This window comes from Rissa tridactyla, chromosome 10, assembly GCF_028500815.1.
Source record: "Rissa tridactyla isolate bRisTri1 chromosome 10, bRisTri1.patW.cur.20221130, whole genome shotgun sequence".
In the NCBI taxonomy this organism is placed as follows: domain Eukaryota; kingdom Metazoa; phylum Chordata; class Aves; order Charadriiformes; family Laridae; genus Rissa; species Rissa tridactyla.
Window position 1 is genome coordinate 15292493 of NC_071475.1, and position 17692 is coordinate 15310184.

At 42.4% G+C, this 17692-nt stretch overlaps 1 protein-coding gene across 1 annotated transcript in view; it reads left to right on the top strand.

The window, feature by feature from the left end:
* GRM7 (glutamate metabotropic receptor 7) overlaps positions 1-17692 on the top strand; it is a 275098-nt gene that overhangs the window by 88400 nt on the left and 169006 nt on the right. The window contains exon 2 of the mRNA XM_054216198.1: positions 12848-13064. Coding sequence (XP_054072173.1) covers positions 12848-13064 — 217 coding nt within the window. The remainder of the gene's footprint in view (positions 1-12847; positions 13065-17692) is intronic.

Genomic DNA, 17692 nt, shown 5'->3' on the forward strand with positions numbered 1-17692 from the left:
TACATACTCTTTTTAACCCACAGGTTCCCTCTTGCCTCAACCTTTTAATAATATGTCAATCCAAAATGGAATAGTTCCAGCGTAAACAAAACCATTCAGGCAACCCCAGTATGTGAGCACCTCAAAAAAGTAGGTTTTCGTATTACGTGACACATTTTCAAATGCAAAAATAGTTCCAATATTATGTGGAAGGAAATAAGGAAAGAAGTGAGCTCCAGAAACCCCGTTTAAAGCACCATTTTACTGCTTGAAATGCAGCTGTTACCCTTGCGGGGTTTTGGTAGAGGAGGTAGGGGAGCGGAGCTGGAGGAAGTCTTGCCCTGAAGACTCTCTGTTCAAATGAAGACCACTTGGAGACATTGTTATGAATATAGATTCTTAATTTTGCAATATCTGTTTAGTGAAAGTCATTCACAGGAACTTAGTTTTTCTCATGATACTTAGCTGCTTGCTGAAAGTTTAACTAATGAAATTGTAACAGATAAGTTCATATTGACAGATTTTAGATGCGTTATTCTGTAAATACAAGAGGGCCATAGGCTTTATTCTCCTTGACTATAAAGACGCTTTACTATATTGAAAATTTAGGAATAAATATTCAAATCACAGCCTTATTTTCCACAACATAAACACGGATGCTCGTCGAGAAATGCAATTATGAGATATGCTCAAATACTAACTCGACGGCTTTCATTTAGTCTAATAACTAAGCTTTGAAAGATGATTGTTTCATGTTGTACCGCATCGCAATTTGTTTCCGCTGTAGTGGGTTTGTGTGTGTTTGCGTGTATTACTTTCAGAAAACTATGTTATGCTATTGAGCTTTTCTGTATTTCAGCCTCTCTGCTGAATAAGTCTTTACTGTTGTCTTGATCGGGCTACTTCTAAAATCAATGAGATTTATACTTGCAGATTAAAAACCTTTTAAAATATGCATAGACAATATAAGGTTCAATTATATGTTTGCGATGAATGGAGGAATGTGTGCACATAAATAAAACATAAAAGCTGCTTTGCTGTGTTTATCTTCTGGTTCTGATTTATTTTCAAAACAATTGGAATTTGTGAGTCCGTATTGGGATGTGTGAGCTCCAGTCACTGCAAGCGTATTTATGCTTACATATATACTTGGCATACATACATCACTTTGTCTGTTACAGGGGCTGACTTCTCAGTTTTTGGAAATGCAGACAGTGTATGGAAATGGTAGACATAAAAGAAGAAGAAAACAAAATAGACTTACTCTTAGCAATGTGGTACATTTTTGCATTTTTGACACAAGTTATTTTGTTATCGGTAGTATTTAATGGACAGACCTTAGTTTCTTCCCTTTGAAATACCATTCGCTGTTTTATCCACTGGAGATATCGCTTATGCTTTCTTAGGCTGTGATAGAAATAAACAACCCCAAACGTAGATTCAGTCTTAGCACAAACTCAAAGAATACAGAATATGCCTCTTCTAAACTTGTTCATGCTCCCTCTTTCATACAATAACGTTGTAATTATGTTTTAGACATTGTGGTGTGTCATGGGACAAAAGTGTGGCAGAATATCCACACGTGCTATTTGTAGGCTGAATTTAAATCACAGCGTGACGTTGAAAAGACTATTGCTGCATAAGCAGCTTTGTTGTACCATATGATTACAAAAATGTGGCCATTAGAAAGGTTATAGGGTCCCTGTACTCCCATCACCTTATGTGAGTTCAGCTAAAAATTGCCTTGAAGTATTAGCTCATAACAGACAAGATCCTTTGATGCTTTGTTAAGATTTCAAATTACCTCTAGCAGAGTGCCATCTATTATTTTAATGTTGCTCTCAAGCTTTCATTCTACCAGGGCTGGAGTTAAAATATGAAGAGCTGTGCATTCTTGCATTGCAATGGATGGGCAGTCACCGCTGATATTTTAACTGATGTATCCTAGGAGGAATATTCTAGTTAATATTGTAAAATCAATGAATATGCACTAGTATATATAAATGTGCTGTGCTGGTCATAGCTCATCCACAGGATCTGCAAACCAGTACAGCTTTATCGCCGTGCTAGCTTATAAGCAAGCCAGCTAAAATTCTTAACAAGTTAAATATTTCACTGAAAAATATTAGGTGCTGAAGTTACATAATGGTACACGTTCCTTTGTCTTTATTATCAATAATCTTTCTGGTGCAGCAGATAAATATTTCTGTTTGCGGGCGGGAGCTGTAGGAGGTTCCCTGTCCCTGGATGTGTTTGTCGTGTCAGCTGGGGGGAATTCTGGCTTCTGTCTGTATGTCAGGACAGACCCAGCCTGCATGGGGGAAGGAGCCTGTGCCGCCTCCTGCCCGCATCAGGGGAGGTGCGAATGCATCTCAGCGACGTGCGGAGGGATGGGGGCGTTCGGAGTCTGCCGGCCCTCGCCCACGCGCATCGCCATCGCAGGCACCATCGCTGGCAGGGACCGGCTGCACGGCTCCTCCGCTGCTGGAGGCAGAGTTGGCTTCAAGGCAGCCCTCCCTCAAAATAAAGAAGGATCTTTAGATATCTAAGGCTAGAAATAATAATAATTAAAAGTATAATTTGAACTTTGAATTTAATATTATCATATCAAAATATAGCTAAACCAAGAGAAATTAAAATGTATATAATATACATTAAAACTAATTTTACTTCTGAGAAGCGATCACTTAGAAGTGACCTTCTTCATGATCACATAAATGTAACTTTACGCCCAACGAGGAACTGTACACACAAATCAGGCAAGCACGCATCTAAAAAACTTTTTCCATTTCAGTGTAAATTCAAATACTGATTCTTGGTCATTTTTTTGCAATTTTTTTCAAGGAAAGTTTTGAAACAAATAGAAGTCCCAAGGTGTGACAATTTACTGGAAAAACTAACAATTCAGATGATACTGGTTGTTTTTGCAAACAGACCTACAAACAAAAAGAACCAATTTTTTTATATTGTTGCAGGTGTGCTGTAACACAACAGCCAAGAAATGTTAAGGAACGTGACGTCTTTTGATACGCAGAGGAACATATTTTTGTCTCTAAAGGAGCAGTCTTCAATATGCATGAAGCTTTTGTGTCCAAGCTACAGCATAGACCGAGATTTTTATTTAAGTAATTCTCTAAAGGGCACAAAGTGAAAGAGCAGCTGAATTCCACTTGGGCCTCACCTATTTCTAAAACAATGTGCAACATTGACAGTGGTGTTGAAATCCTGTTCTGCCTTCCTCAAAGCTGTGCTATTTTTGTAGCAGCAGTACAGTGGGAGCTGTGCTTTTTGGCACAGCTTGGTCCAAAGGTTTGAATGAATTATTTTTAAGAATCAGAAACTTTTTGAATTGGTTCATAGACCCTGCTCAGAGGAGCTTGATTATAAAGAATACTCTTTGCCCATGGAAAAGGTTATTAGACTGTTAACTGTAAAAACGGCACTTACTGGAGCTGTAACTCTCAAAACGTTCAGCAAAGTAGGTTATATCCATATTGCCTCTTCATGCCTTTGTTTGCTTCTCCGTTTGCAGTAGGTCTTCGGGCAGGTCTTGGGTGACTGTGTGTTTCATATGAAGGTAACGTGGGTGGCCTTGCCTTAGGGACAAAAACGCTTTACTCTGCCCACTTCACTCCTGTACCTCCTCCTACTGGATAATAGGTCAGTGTGACTGATACGACTTTTTCTTTCTCTAGTTTATTGATTGAAATGTTTTTCCTGCCTTGTGGCAGTGTGGAAGAGCCAGGACGAGCTCGCTGGTGGGGTGGAAGCACGTCAAAGCACCCGCAGGCACAGGGAATGTGAGAGCCTTGCTCTGAGGGGAAAGCAGTGTCATGGAAGAGAATTTTATTTTTTTTTTTAAATTCAGTTACGCCTTTGTAAGAAGAGAAGTGAGGCTGTAGGTTCATTATAAATTGACTCAGTACAATAATTTGTATATTGCGGCCACTTGGAATGCATTTAGCGAGACACAGGTGTCTGTCTTCCCCTGCCTGAGCACCCCAGTGCAGAGATTGGACAAATGAAAGTATCAATGATGAAAGTATAAATGGACAATTCTTAATCCACAATATGTAAATTTGTTGAGACAATGTTATGTCCTTATTTGTTAGAAGGACAGTATTATTTCCAGCCTTATAAGCAGATAAAATGCTTATTTTAGTGCTAAGACTAATTTTCATTAAAATTGTGGATCCAGGTTTCAAGATCCAGGGGCCTCTTACCATTTAAAAGCTAAGAGATCACCTCCTATTTTGCAGCTATAAAAGCCCAAGCGATGCCAGAAGCTCATCGTTGTCACAAGTAGACCTAGTTCTAGGCACAGGTCATCAGGATGAAATATAGGGACATTTCATATTTACGGATACCTCTCATTTTACTATGTGTTCATAATTTTTTTTTTTTCGTCCTGCTTTCTGTCTGAGTTGATAAAGTGCTCCCATGAGCCATGTGGACAGTACTAATTGCTGTAATTATTGTTCCCTTAATTGCTACGATTATTTTTTCTGGAGTGATTCGTACAAGTACTTCTGATTCTAGAAAAGGAAGCAGGAGAGACCTTGTAGACATGGAAAATACTCCCAGCTTGCCAATATTATTCAGGATGTCTTTCCACTTTAGTGCTATGATAGTTATGCTAGGGATGAAGGTTGATTTATGTGCCTGGAACGGGGCTCCTTCATATGCTCTTTTCAGGTTTGAAATGAATTAAAAAATAATAAACACATTCAATTAGAAAGCCAGTGGCAGTTATATTTTGTATTTGAGAAAGCCAAAGTAGCACTGGAGGTGTTTGTTTCGGTAATGGATTGCATCCATTATAATATTGGTAATCAAGGAGCTGTGAATTTTAAAGGGTCCTATTAACCAGAGCCATCGCTCTGGAAGCACGACGGTACAGCACGTTGCTCCATATTGTCAGGGCGTCAGACCAGCGGTGCATCGCTCTCCTAACAGCTCGGTTAAGGTCTGTTACTGCTCTGTTCAATTACAGTAAGTCCTTTAATAGGACTGGCCTTCCCTCGTAATTTCCACCCAACAATCTGCATGGAGCTTCTCATGTTTATTCATTATGTATTGAAACTGAAGTCTGTGCTGCACGGCAAGGCAATTCAGTGAGATGAAATTACAGATAACTTCTTCTTGTAGTTCCCCGTGTTCTGTCAGTCCATTGCCCTTCCCGACACTACTTTATTCTCCTATTGCTGCCACTCTTGAATTATCTGATACTGAGAGGTCCACACAGCAGTGACCTCGTCCAGCTTTTCATTGACGATTTGTCAAGAACACCTTTAGTTCTCCATATATATGGAATTTTGCCATCCCACTTGGAAACTCTTACAAAACAGAAATTGCATGAGGTCTGGGAGCTCCGACATGGGTCCTCAAGTGCAGATGCTGAGCGCTTTTCAAAATCTCTCCTTTAAAATGCTTTGGAAAGTGGGATTTACTCTGATTGACGTGTTTGTAGGCCTTGTGGTCTGTAAGGTCAAGGTGAGAGCAAACCCATGCATCTATTAGCTGAAGTCCTAATTCTGGACAAGTAGAGGGAGATAGAGCTCACACAGTGTGGTGAGGCTTGGAGGAATGGGCCAACTTGGATAGAGGCAAAATTCGTGTACATGAATCATGTATTGGGTTTATTTTCTTAGTGTTTCTTTTGTTGCTCTTGAAGATATTTCTGTTTTATTAAATGCACTTCTCCTCCTCGAGGCTCAGCTTCTCATTTGTATTTGATGTTGTTTATATTTGTATTTCTGTACCTTATGAAATATCTATCCAATTCCCTTGTAGGTGATTGTGTTGATCTCTAATACATCATTAGGAATTCACTGTGGGATAAAATAAGAGAGGTGGTGATGTGAGCAAACAGGACCTTGTTTGAACATGGGTAGCTTTAGTAATTTGTAAACAGAGAGAGAGAAACTGAGGTGAACTGTAAATAGATTAATGGTTTTGAAAATTTTCCATTATACAAATGCCCTTCTTTAGATGTGCTGCTTCTGTTCACTGCTCAGAAGAATTTGCGCTTGTGGTGTGACTTTTGCACGCAGCAACAGGTTTGCCATATGTAAACACCTTATAGACTATGGCAGAGCTGTGCAGAAATACTCCCTATTGCTCTTAAAACTTTTTTGTTAATTGTTTTGCCTCATTTTCTAATTGTCAACTCTTGATTCTTGAGTATAAAAACCAGCTTGAAGTGCACTACTTTTAAATTTCATCACAAAACATAATAAGGAGGGATTATCAAAGCACTTCAGAAGGTTTTGTTCTTGTCATTACCTAAAACTGTTGGGAATATTATTCCCTAGGCTCTTAAAAGCCCTAGAGCGAGAATGGCAGTAATATTTGTTTTCATATGCACCTTCCAGGACAGAAATAGGGCACATGCTGCTAGATTGACACCTCCAGAAAATCTACCCAAAGCTACCGATTTAGGAGTGTTTAGTTTTCGGAAGGGCTGGCGAGGAGGAGAGCGAAAGCAGAGATGTTCTTTGTTATCCGTACCCCGCCGTCGATGGGCTGCCCGGCGTGCCACGAGGCCACCCACTGCTGCAGGGCCAGCGAGAGCCGAGGCCCTTGCACCACCCCATGGACATCAGCTCCCGAGAAATGGAGGGAGCTCGAATTCCCCCTCCAGCCCAGTGGGAATCAGCAGGAAGATTCATTCCTATTATCTTTGCAAGCTTTGAGTCATTATCTGATCTTATTTTGTATCTCCGGTAACATTTTCTTCCTGTTCGGAACAATGTGAAAATGAAGAAAGTGTAGAGGAATTTTGCCCAGAGAAAACAGCTAGTTAGAAACTTCAAATAATCTTAACTCAAGGCAATGAAAACAATTATATGCAGCTCACAGGATGCTGAAGCTGTTTGTTATGTAATTTGAGATGTAAATGGTGAACAAAGAGTAGTTGTACTAACTGATGATTAAATCCTGACATGATAAATTTCTACATGAATAAAATCTGAGACCTAAACAGATTCAAGATTGTTAGTCATCCATCAGTTCACACCAAAGAGTTTTGCAGCCAAGTGAAAAGGCTTCAGGCATCTTATTTTTGTAAAGTTAAGTTATTGGCAGGATTTTGCAATTTGTGTAGACTGACACTGCGCTGCCACATGAGATGAGTTCAAGAGGCTTTATCAAAGTAGGGTATTTTTTTTTTTTCTATTTTCAGGAAATCGTATCAATAAAACTTAATAGGAAGTTGAAAGTAAAAATGCAGCAAACTGTGAACTTAATATTACCCTGGTGGGAGCTCATTAATATCTCAACAGGTATACTCATGCATTATCTTAATTGCACATGGGCCTTAGGGAAATTGCCTTTTCTGAAGTTTTCTGACTACTGTCATTTGATGAGTCGGGTTCAGATGCACCATTTTATTAATTTTTTAATAAGTTACCGAGGAGAAGGTAGCCTGATTCAATCACGTTTGAAGTAGCATAGTAACAATAATTAGTTTTATGGTTGCACTGATTTGCGAGGTTCTGGCCGTGCGGGTGGATTTGCAGGCAGAGGTGAGGCTGGGGTGGGCACAAAGCCCAGTGCTTCTGGCAGTTCCTGCAGCTCCAGAGAGGGCTGGTTTGGCTCCTGGCACTGGGTCTCGTGCGTGTTTCCAGTTGAGAGAGTTGGGTGTTAGCAAGGAGTTTGCCACTTTCTCTTGTTCTGCTTGAAAAGAAGGGTCTGTAGAACAGGGAGAGGAGGAGGACATGGGATGAGGCGATCAGACAAAATAAGTTTGAAATGAAGAATTGGAGCAAGTTTGTATTTCAGTTGCTTTTTACTCTGAAGTACGCAGTTCCAGACCGGATGTTGGCAGATGTTTGATGTTGCAGAGAGTGACTTAGGAGACCATCAGAGGGATGTGTTGGTCCTCGGTATGTTCTCTGCTGTGGTTTTTGGTGCAGCTGCTCACAGACAGGCCCAGCGTTTCAGGAAGACAACCAAGTGTCATCCAGTGAGAGCTTTTCATTTACAGAAGAAAATGAAATAAATGAAGAATAATGTACAATGTTAAAAATGAATTAACATTAATTAATCACTGACTAATGCAATGTTCCCAGCATTAATCATTCACTCTTACTGTAACCAGAACATCAGCCGGGCAAACGACATGTAAAACTCTGGGGTGAGATGCTTGCCCTTGTCCTGTAAACACAAAAACTGCCTTCAGGAAAATCTGCCGCCCACGTGGGTGATCTGCTCACTCATCTGCTGGTACTCGAGCGTCCTTCAGAAAGCTCCAGCTCCAGCCGTGCTCGGTTATGGTGGTGAAGGCTGATGCCTCTTCTGCAGACGCTGGCTGCTGTGCAGCACAGGAAGGAGGAGCGCAGGCTGTTCCCCCTCCCAGCCTTCCTGTGTAAGGGCTGGGGGGATTTTTATCCCCTGTGCTGTACGGATCACAACTCTTCTGCCAAGATGTTAGAGCCATTTGGAAAGCAGACTGTAATTCCCTGGAGCTTTTTGATGTTTCAAACATGTTTCTGAACAGAAAGCAGGAAAATGTGATGGAAGAGAAAGCTTGTTTCTTTAAACTGAAGTTTTCAATGTTGAGATATCAATGGCAAGTAGCAGATTTTACCAAAATGAAAGGAAATCAGTTAAGAGACAGAAAATATTTATCTGATTAATTAAAAGAACCAACAAAAACCCAAACAGCCTCATTTAAAATACTCTGTTCTGTGATCCTGACATGAGGTCATTGTAGTGCTTGCTGCGTTTGTTGACATCCCAGTTCTTCCTGTGGCAGCAGGACACGATGTCTCAAACTGAACCCTTGCAGGACCAAAAGGAGAATGAGTATGGCTTAAGAGGAGCGATGTGTTGAAAGACTTGTAAAAATGGGGAAACCTATAAGAAAGGGGGAGTACAAACCTTTTTATTTTGGTGCTATCTACTTAGTGTGTGGATAAACTTCCAATTTTTCATGTGGTTAGAGCACGGCGCAGGGCAGCCAGTACTGTCAGATGGCTTTTGTTTGCCAGCCTGAACCACATCAGCAGCTTTCTAAAACCAAAACAGAAAGAAGGCTAGCAGTGATCGGTACATCTGAGAGGACGTTAGGGGACATACTAGGTAGTAGTAGGACTGCATTTACGGTCATCTTTACTGTTCAGTCATCCCTGGCATCGTACTGCAGCTTGTCCTGCCTTTCGCTCATTCATCTCATGTCTGTGCGTGAACTTCTCGTTAGTGGGTTGATGGTTCAGCAGCTTTCAGCAGTGCTAAACGATGGTTTTACACACTGATCAGGGTGGAGAAGAGTTGTTTATGAAACGTCCAGCCATTTAGCTGCAGTTTTACGTGGGTAGCTTCACTAAGGGTTTTTTCTGCACCCTCAAGGCTGAAGTCCAGCCTGAGTGCATCCAGCCACTGCCCTCCTGGCCCCTGGGGCAGCAGCTTTGCTGGTGGTGTGAGCGGGGAGGCTCCAGCCTCCTGCCCTGAGTGAGAGGTCTGGTCCAGGCTTGAGAAGCGCCAGCAAGTGCTCAAGAAAGGTTGAATTTTCATGACCAGAGAGAGGAATCAAATTCTAGCCCTCCTTCTTGTTCTCCCTTGGCCTCCCTTCACCCCCTTGCATGGTGAGACCATCTTCATCGTCTTTGGGAACAGAGAACTCTGACGTTTGGCCAGCTTGGGGTTGGGTCTTGATGAATTGGGTCAATCCATTTGTATTTTCAAGTGTACTTCAGTGTTCGCAGGAGGTGAAGGTGTGTGTCTGTGGGCTTACCTGGTGAGCAGCCATCAACGTGCAGTAGCAGTGTATGTTGTCCTTTGGATGTTGGTGTGATGAGCGTAAGCTCCGTGCTCTTGGAGAGGAGAGGGAGCCTGGCCATTGAGATTTGGCTGGTGTTAACATGCCATTGTGTTTCTCAAACTAAAGTCACTCTTGGTAAAAACAAACCAGTAACACAGAGGAACATATGGTGTGAAGTACGGGAGAAAGGTTTCTGGCTGAGTCCGTGGGAGATTTGTCCACATCCAATTGGATGTGAACGTTAAAAAACAAAGAGAAGAAGAAATGCTGAATTGTTAAATTTTAGCTGATGCAAACATTCAGTTTGGACATCTGGGATGCCGCCTGCATGCACGGGAAGACGTGTGGGAAGGGAAAACATCTTTTGTAGGTGTCTGGCATACAGGACAAAGTTGAACTCTGCAGTCTATATTGTATTCATTGAAGTACTTTTCTCCCCATATTTGGACAAAATCTTATGAAAATTCTACTCCTCGTACATATAACTTCATGTTGCTTTTAGATATCCTGTAAGAAATGTTGGTAAAAAAAAAACCAATATATGCTTTGTATACTGCAAATGATTGGAACAGCCAGAAGTGGTTAATATTTTATGGACAGAGGAAAAAGACTAGAAACCCAAAAAGTCTCCGAAGTAATATAAGCAATGGAGCAAATTCTGTAGAAGCTTTGCTTTTTGTAAATGTGCAGAACATGCTCCTTTTGATTTTTTTTTAGTTGAAAAAGCAGTTGTTGGCATGTTGAAATACAAACACTCGCCACAGGTAAAAATTCATGTTTCACCCTTTCTTTTATTTATAATTAAAAAACCATCACTCGGCTATCAGTACGGCTCTGTGTGTGGGACTGTATGTTGTCTACCTGGTGCTTGTCTAATTAATAACTGGTAAACAGCACCCATAAAGTCAGCCTGGTTAACTGTTCCGCTTAATATGATACCATCCAATGAATAGATGAATTAAGCTGATAAGCAGCTGAGCAAGCTCCGCTAACTGCTTTGTACAAATGAGAAGAGAGCGATCCTAAAATGTCACCAGTCATTTATTACAACAGCAATTGCAGGCACAGACAAATTAGGTATTTCAATTATTTTTGATGGCCAGGGTGCCCGGCATTCTCTGTGCAACCGCTGTAGTTGGTGTTAGCTGAAAGTCATCCCTAAGGTAGATTAAAAATAAAGAACCCTGATAAATTGGTATAATCGATCTATTTGTCTTTGAGAGTGGTCCCCAAGCTTTGCTGGCCCCTGGGCGAAATACTGAGCAAGTAAATCATGTACCAGTGGTGAACACCACGCTGTGTCTGCCCGGCAGCCTCAATTTTAACTTTTTTAATTTTCTGTGACTGGAGCACTGGAAGGTCTTGCTGGTGACGTGCTGTCCGCATGCCACAGATCTAAAATAAATCTGGTAAGGCTTTGTAGAGGACTTGCTGTCTTGCATTAAAAAGCTAAAGCATCCCAGCTTTCAGCTTGATTAGCCACCTCACTGGCTCTAAAACCAGCGGATGTGCAGAGGGGTGACACAACGCATCCAAAGAAAAGACTGTGCCAAGTGACGGGGGATTCAGTTCTCCGGCATCCACAGTGACAGCTCCAGCACCTGCTGAAAGTTAAAGTGTTCAGGTTTAATAATTCATAATAGTAAGAGTGGTACTGCGCCTGGGCCTTGGTTCAGCATGCTGCTGGGGCAGGGTTCCCGCCGGGGCAGGGCTTGGAGCAGGGGCCATGAGCCGCGTTTCGCTCTAGGCTGATGCTGAGTGAAGCTAATCAGATCTTATATAAGTCATGGGCTACGGTTTATAAAATAACAGGAGATATTACCTTTAAGAAGAGGAACATGCTTCAACAAATGTCGGGGTATTTAATAATTATGGATGGTTTGGATAAGTTCACTTATCTTTTGGGTCTTCAGTCTGCTTTTACTCTGCTGTAGAAGTTGTTAATGTACATACAGACGTACAGATGTAGTGCGTATTCTATGGAAATGCCGAGTTTGCTCTCATCTGCTACTGACCTCTGTGGGAACCGTAGGCGCTGAGCCCTTTGCAGTATTGAGCTCAGGGAAAGATAATGCTTATTCTTCTGAGAAGGCAGAAGAGCTAATAAATACTTGTAGGAATGCTCTGCAGAGACAGAATATGAGAATGCAGAAGATGCTTGTACTGAGGCATGAAATACTGACCTTTCTGCAGTCTAGAAGTCCCAAATCATTATATATGATCATGTTTGTGTATATTGCAAATCTTTTTTTTCCCTCCTTGGCATCTCAAGTGGGAATTATGGCAGGTTCCTTAATTTAAGGAACAGTCCCAGACTGTTACTCAAACAATTGCATAATGTGTTTGGGGATTAACATACTGTCAGCTTGATAACTGTTTAGGGACCTTTGTTATCAAGGAGAAAATAGCCCTGAACAATATTCTGGTCTCCTGTTATAGCAAGTAACTGTCATCCCCCTTCGTGCTCTGCTGTGAGAAGGAACAGCAAGAGCTGGTTAGTCACGGGCAGGCAGGGCATTAGGATAGGGCTGAACCGTGACCAGGTTGTCTCTGTGGGACAGAGATGTCCACGCTCAGCAATCTTCACAACTGTGCTTCATCAGAAAGGATCAAAAATAAACACCCTTTTGTTTAAACCTGAAGTCGCAGTTTAATGTTTAAGAGCTTCTTCATCCTCCAAAAACGGATGAAGGCCCCCTCTGGCCTTCAGCCAGTGATGACAGGTATAGACGTAAACTGGGTTGCATTCAGAATCCCAAATAACCTGATGCCAGTAAAACCAGAACACCAATAAAAAGGACAGAGTGAGAAAAATGGTTTGTGTGTGCTGTATTTGATTAAGATTGCCTGAAAGGAAAAAAATTATGAATGTGCACATATACAGTTGTTTTCTATTGATTAATGATTTTTTTGTGTAACTTGAAGTCAATGAAAAGATTGTTTCTTTGACTTGTGCATTGTAAAGGAACATGATGGAGAAATATAGGTGGATACAACGAAGATGAACCGAAGCTCGGCTGAAGCTAACTGCTTTAGCTAACTGCTGCAAGAAGTGCAATGAGTATATGAATATGTATATTTATCAGAAATTATTTTTTTCTACAGATCCCACAAATCAGTTATGCCTCAACTGCACCAGAGTTGAGTGATGACAGGCGCTATGATTTCTTCTCACGTGTGGTTCCTCCAGATTCCTTCCAAGCACAAGCAATGGTGGACATTGTGAAAGCTTTGGGATGGAATTATGTGTCCACTTTGGCATCTGAAGGGAATTATGGAGAAAAAGGAGTCGAGTCCTTCATGCAAATTTCCAGAGAGGCAGGTAGGCAACGCCCATCCTCCCTCCAGAAAACGCTATAGAAGTAATGAATGTTATTTTGTACCAAATGTTACATTATTTTTCTAGAACATATATTTTATTCTAAAGGTGCTCCTGGTCTCTGCGATGCCTCTGTAATGGCTCCTAGATACTCTCATTCCTAAATTGCTTATGGAGTTTCAGAGAGTTTGAAACTTTAGTGGTTTTCAGTCATTTCTGGAGAAAATGGAAAACCCGGAGTCTTATCAAGCTCCTACTATTCCACTGGATGGCATTATATTGGGTTGACATGGGTAGACAACAGATTTTAAAATGCTGAGCTTTTATCTCTCTGCAGCTAGAAATTCTGTGAAGACCGTTTGTTACCAGACATTGACTTGTGTCATGCTGTTGCTGTTCACCTTTCAGATCACTGCCTGATTTGTATTGTTTTTCTTTACCATGTCTCTTGACCAATTCAGTTGAGAAAATTCATAATCTTTTACTTGAAGGCTCAAAGATTACTGGCCTGGGATATGGAGACAAACCACTCAGCGGAATGGTGCGAGGCACATCAGACCTTTGGTGCGATGCATCACGTTTTTCTTGTTCCTGGTTTCATTTAGTGGTGTCCGAAGAAGGCCGAACCGTGTTGGACAATGCCACTGTCAGTGAGAGATGTTCCAAGAGGACAGGGAGATGCTGTGTCTTGCGCTGGGTCAGGCTTATGGTATCGAGTTGAATCATCTTAATTTTGTTGGCAGAAATCTCTGATTTTACAGCTTGTTTTCCTGCTCTGGTACAGAACATAGAGCAGACCTGTCTTGAAAGTGTGACTGCTGTGTCAGTGTGCTCATACCCTTATCCTGGTGACTTACTTGTCAGGGTAAATAGTTCTAAATTTCCCCAGAGATGCCAGAACGTAGGAGGACTTTAGATGGCACTTCAGGGAATAGAGGTATAAATCTGTGACAAGCTGGTTTGCAATCCAGAATCATGAAGGTTTGGAAATTGAAATATTTGAGTTGATTCTTGTGCTGGTAAGGAAAAATAAGCAGAAGATGTGATTCATTATTGGCGGTACGTGCAAAGCCCATCTCTAGAAGCCTTCAATGATATATCCTGATCAGGAACCCAACATCATTGCACAAGAGTAAGCTCTACTGTACTCCCCAAACGAACTCGCATTATCTCCCGCCCTGTGACTGCCCTGGCATTGTGTTAAACCAGCAAAACGCAATCCACAGTTCACCTAATTACATAAATCACCAGCCGGATTAGTGAGTGACGAAAGGGAAGGACCAGGATGGGATGGGTGCTGCTCTGGAGCAGCCATCGGAGTTTTCATCTCCTCGGGCGTTGCAAAGCTGGTTCCGCAGCAGACGCTCTGCTTTTGCAAGTTGCCTGTGTCCTCTGGGAGGTGGCACCTCGGCTCGGTCCCCAACTGCCACTGCGTAGCTGATGGATCACACTGGGCAGCGTCACCATGGCGTGAGCGGAGAAAGGGGCCTTAGAGAGGGGAATCCAGAATTGTTCCATTATGTTGGTATCACAGAAGGAACCTATATTTGCATGAATTTGTCGTTCGTTCAAATGCATATTTATGTGGTATTAAAGAAAATGGGTTTGGATTTAATACCGCAGGAAGTGACAAATGCCAGTGTTCATTATAATTTAAAATTGACTTTATTTGCAAATATCCACTGTTGCAAAATCATACCAGAAATGTGTTCTCTATGCCAAGGACAAACTCTAGCTGAATTATACTATATCATTTTATAGACCTTCAGTAGAACTAAACTAATAAGAGCGGTTCATGTAGTCAACATGTAATTCAATGTCCTTCATAAAAAATAAAGCATAAGACCGAAAGAATACCCTTCTTAAAACAGCTTTGCATGCAGGGTGATACAGGTCACAGCTATGAGATTAAGACACTAACAGGGATAGTGCATAAACTTTCTTTCATATCCACAGCCTGTCTTGTCTGGAAACTGGAATAATCCAATCCCCAGAGCTGCCTCCGACTCAGTTCAGCTGCTTTTTCTTCTCAGGGCTGCGCTGAATTTTTTTATGTTACACAGATAAAGCTTAGGTGAAGTTCTGAGGGGATTTAATACCTGTCAACAAGTTCCCCAGCTTTTTAAAACCCTGGAAGCTATGACAGTCCTGTTGTCTAGGCATTTAATGGAGCAGCTGCCGTGCTCTCGGGCGGTGCGGCCCTGGAGATGGGTCCTGACCTTGATCCCTACGGGGAAATGGCACCTTGTCTCTCCGACTTTGGGGTTTGGTCATGACCAGGTGCTGTTTTGGGGGCTCACAGTGCAACGGGATGTTCCTGTGCTGTGGGGACATGCCGTGGGGGGTTGCTTTCCTGGTGCCTGATGCGTCTATGCCTCCTTGGGGACGTTTTATGCAGAAGAAATGATTAACCAGGCTGTCAGGTGATTGCTGTAATAGCAGGGTTGGAAAGAGCCTCCTGAAGAAGCAATAAGCAGCAATAATTTTACTGACTCATGGCTGCGGTCTTGTCAGTAGCTCCTTGATCTATCTATCTAAAAACATTTCAGTGGTCAAGAGCCATGTGTCTGAGTGCATGAAGTGAACAGCCCTCTCTAATGAGGAACAGAAGGGACAGGAGGTTTCACAAGATGGTGAAGTATTACTAAGATCTGCATGCTTCATGTATTAAATCTATTTAAATGGGTCCAAATATCTGTGGCCCGACTGAGGTGTGTAATTAGGCAGTAGCTTCGTAAAAGCCGTCAAGCAGGGATGGGGAGGAAGGGATGGGGACCACACTCGTGATGTTCCTGCTGCTGCTGTGCAGGTAGATTAACCTGGTGCTTGGGGTGCCAATCAAAACTCCACGCTAATTAGAAAACTCATGCTAGAAGCAACAGAAATGCAACGGCAGTGGGAGGAAGTTTTTGCCTTAGTTAAAAGATCCAGTTCTTCTAGAAATCAGTGAGGCTGTGGATTACTTCCTCTTCTCTTCTCCTGCGGCCTTCCAGTATCTGAAGGGGGCCTACAAGAAAGCTGGAGAAGGACTTTTTACAAGGGCATGTAGTGATAAGATGAGGGGAAATGGGTTTAAACTGGAAGAGGGGAGATTTAGATGAGATCTGAGGCAGAAATTCTTTGCTGTGAGGGTGGTGAGCCCCTGGCCCAGGTTGCCCAGAGAAGCTGTGGCTGCCCCATCCCTGGAGGGGTTCAAGGCCAGGTTGGACGGGGCTTGGAGCAACCTGGTCTGGTGGGAGGTGTCCCTGCCCAGGGCAGGGGGTGGCACTGGGTGATCTTTAATGTCCCTTCCAACCCAAACCATTCTGTGATTCCCAGCTTGGAGGGCAGACTCAGCACACCCTGAGGGCCGTGGGGAGGACAGGAGAGGGGTTTGAGTGGTAAGGCCCAGTTTGCCTCATTTTCCAGCTAGCTAAATCATGTGATGTTGATCGGGAGGAGTTGCGCTATGCTTAAAGCAGTGTCCGTTTAATTTCTGTGTTGAGGTTTTGATCCTGTTCAGGGGTTGGATGCTGTGGGGTTGAGCTGCCGGCTCAGAACCCAGCAAGGCTGCAGTGAGACTTGGAGAACCACCACGTCGTGTGCGGGCGGACCTGCTGCTCCCCGCTCAAACCCCGGAGCCCAGCAGGGATGTGAACACTTAATTGCAGTGGCACAACGAGCTCTGTAGCCCAGTCCAAAGTGGGGGATGCAGTCACTGCATATATAGCTCCAGGCTGCAAGGATTTCAGAGCTGGTTGAATCCTGCCCCCATGACCCCTTTTAATGAGCAGAACAGAGTTGGGAGAGGTGTCGGAGCAGGGTCCTGGTGTCACTTCTCCCCTGCGTGGCCCTTTAGGACCAGGTGCATCTGCCAGCAGCAGGAACAACCCCGGAGTGGAGGTCAGCAGTCAAAGTTTGAGACACACCGACGATAAGCAGTCATTATTAGCTCGCAGACAATTGCCTTGTATCTCATAATCAGTGCATTTTGGCAGAAACGAAAATCTAGTCCATAGGTACCAGCGTGTTTATTATCTTTGGCCTCAAATCTGTAGCAGCTAATTATCCTAAATTCAGTGTTTTATCCAAACTTGTTTCTGATTCGGTCAAGATCTTAGGAAGTGTGAGGATGAGTAGAAAGTGCTACCCTTGCTTAGTTTTCAAATATGCTTTAGTATATAAAGACTTTGCTTGATCCTTTGAGTTAATAATTTTTCACAAAGTGACTTCTATTATGAGTACTTCAAGCGAGTTTGAATATGTCATTGTGGCAGGAGATGAGGATTTGAAACATGCTCTGCAGTCTGTGGGATTAATAAATTAGGGGAATGGTCTAATTATGGAAAATCTAAAGGACCATTTCAGATTATTAATGAAACTACTGAATACTTGAATTTCAAAGATTAATTCATCTTTGATTTTTTTAAAAGATTAATCTGTACCAGAAGGTTAATTGCTATCTGTAAGAAATATATATATTGAAGTTGTTAGCAAAAGACCACTTGAATACCACCTAACAGATAAATGGAAGACCTAGTATGCATTTATTCATCTTTTTCTCTCAAAAACTCACCCATTTGCACAGACGAGTACACTGTCTGCTCTGCCTGAGGATTCTTTGGTGTTCACTCCCCAGGCTGGAGCTGGGT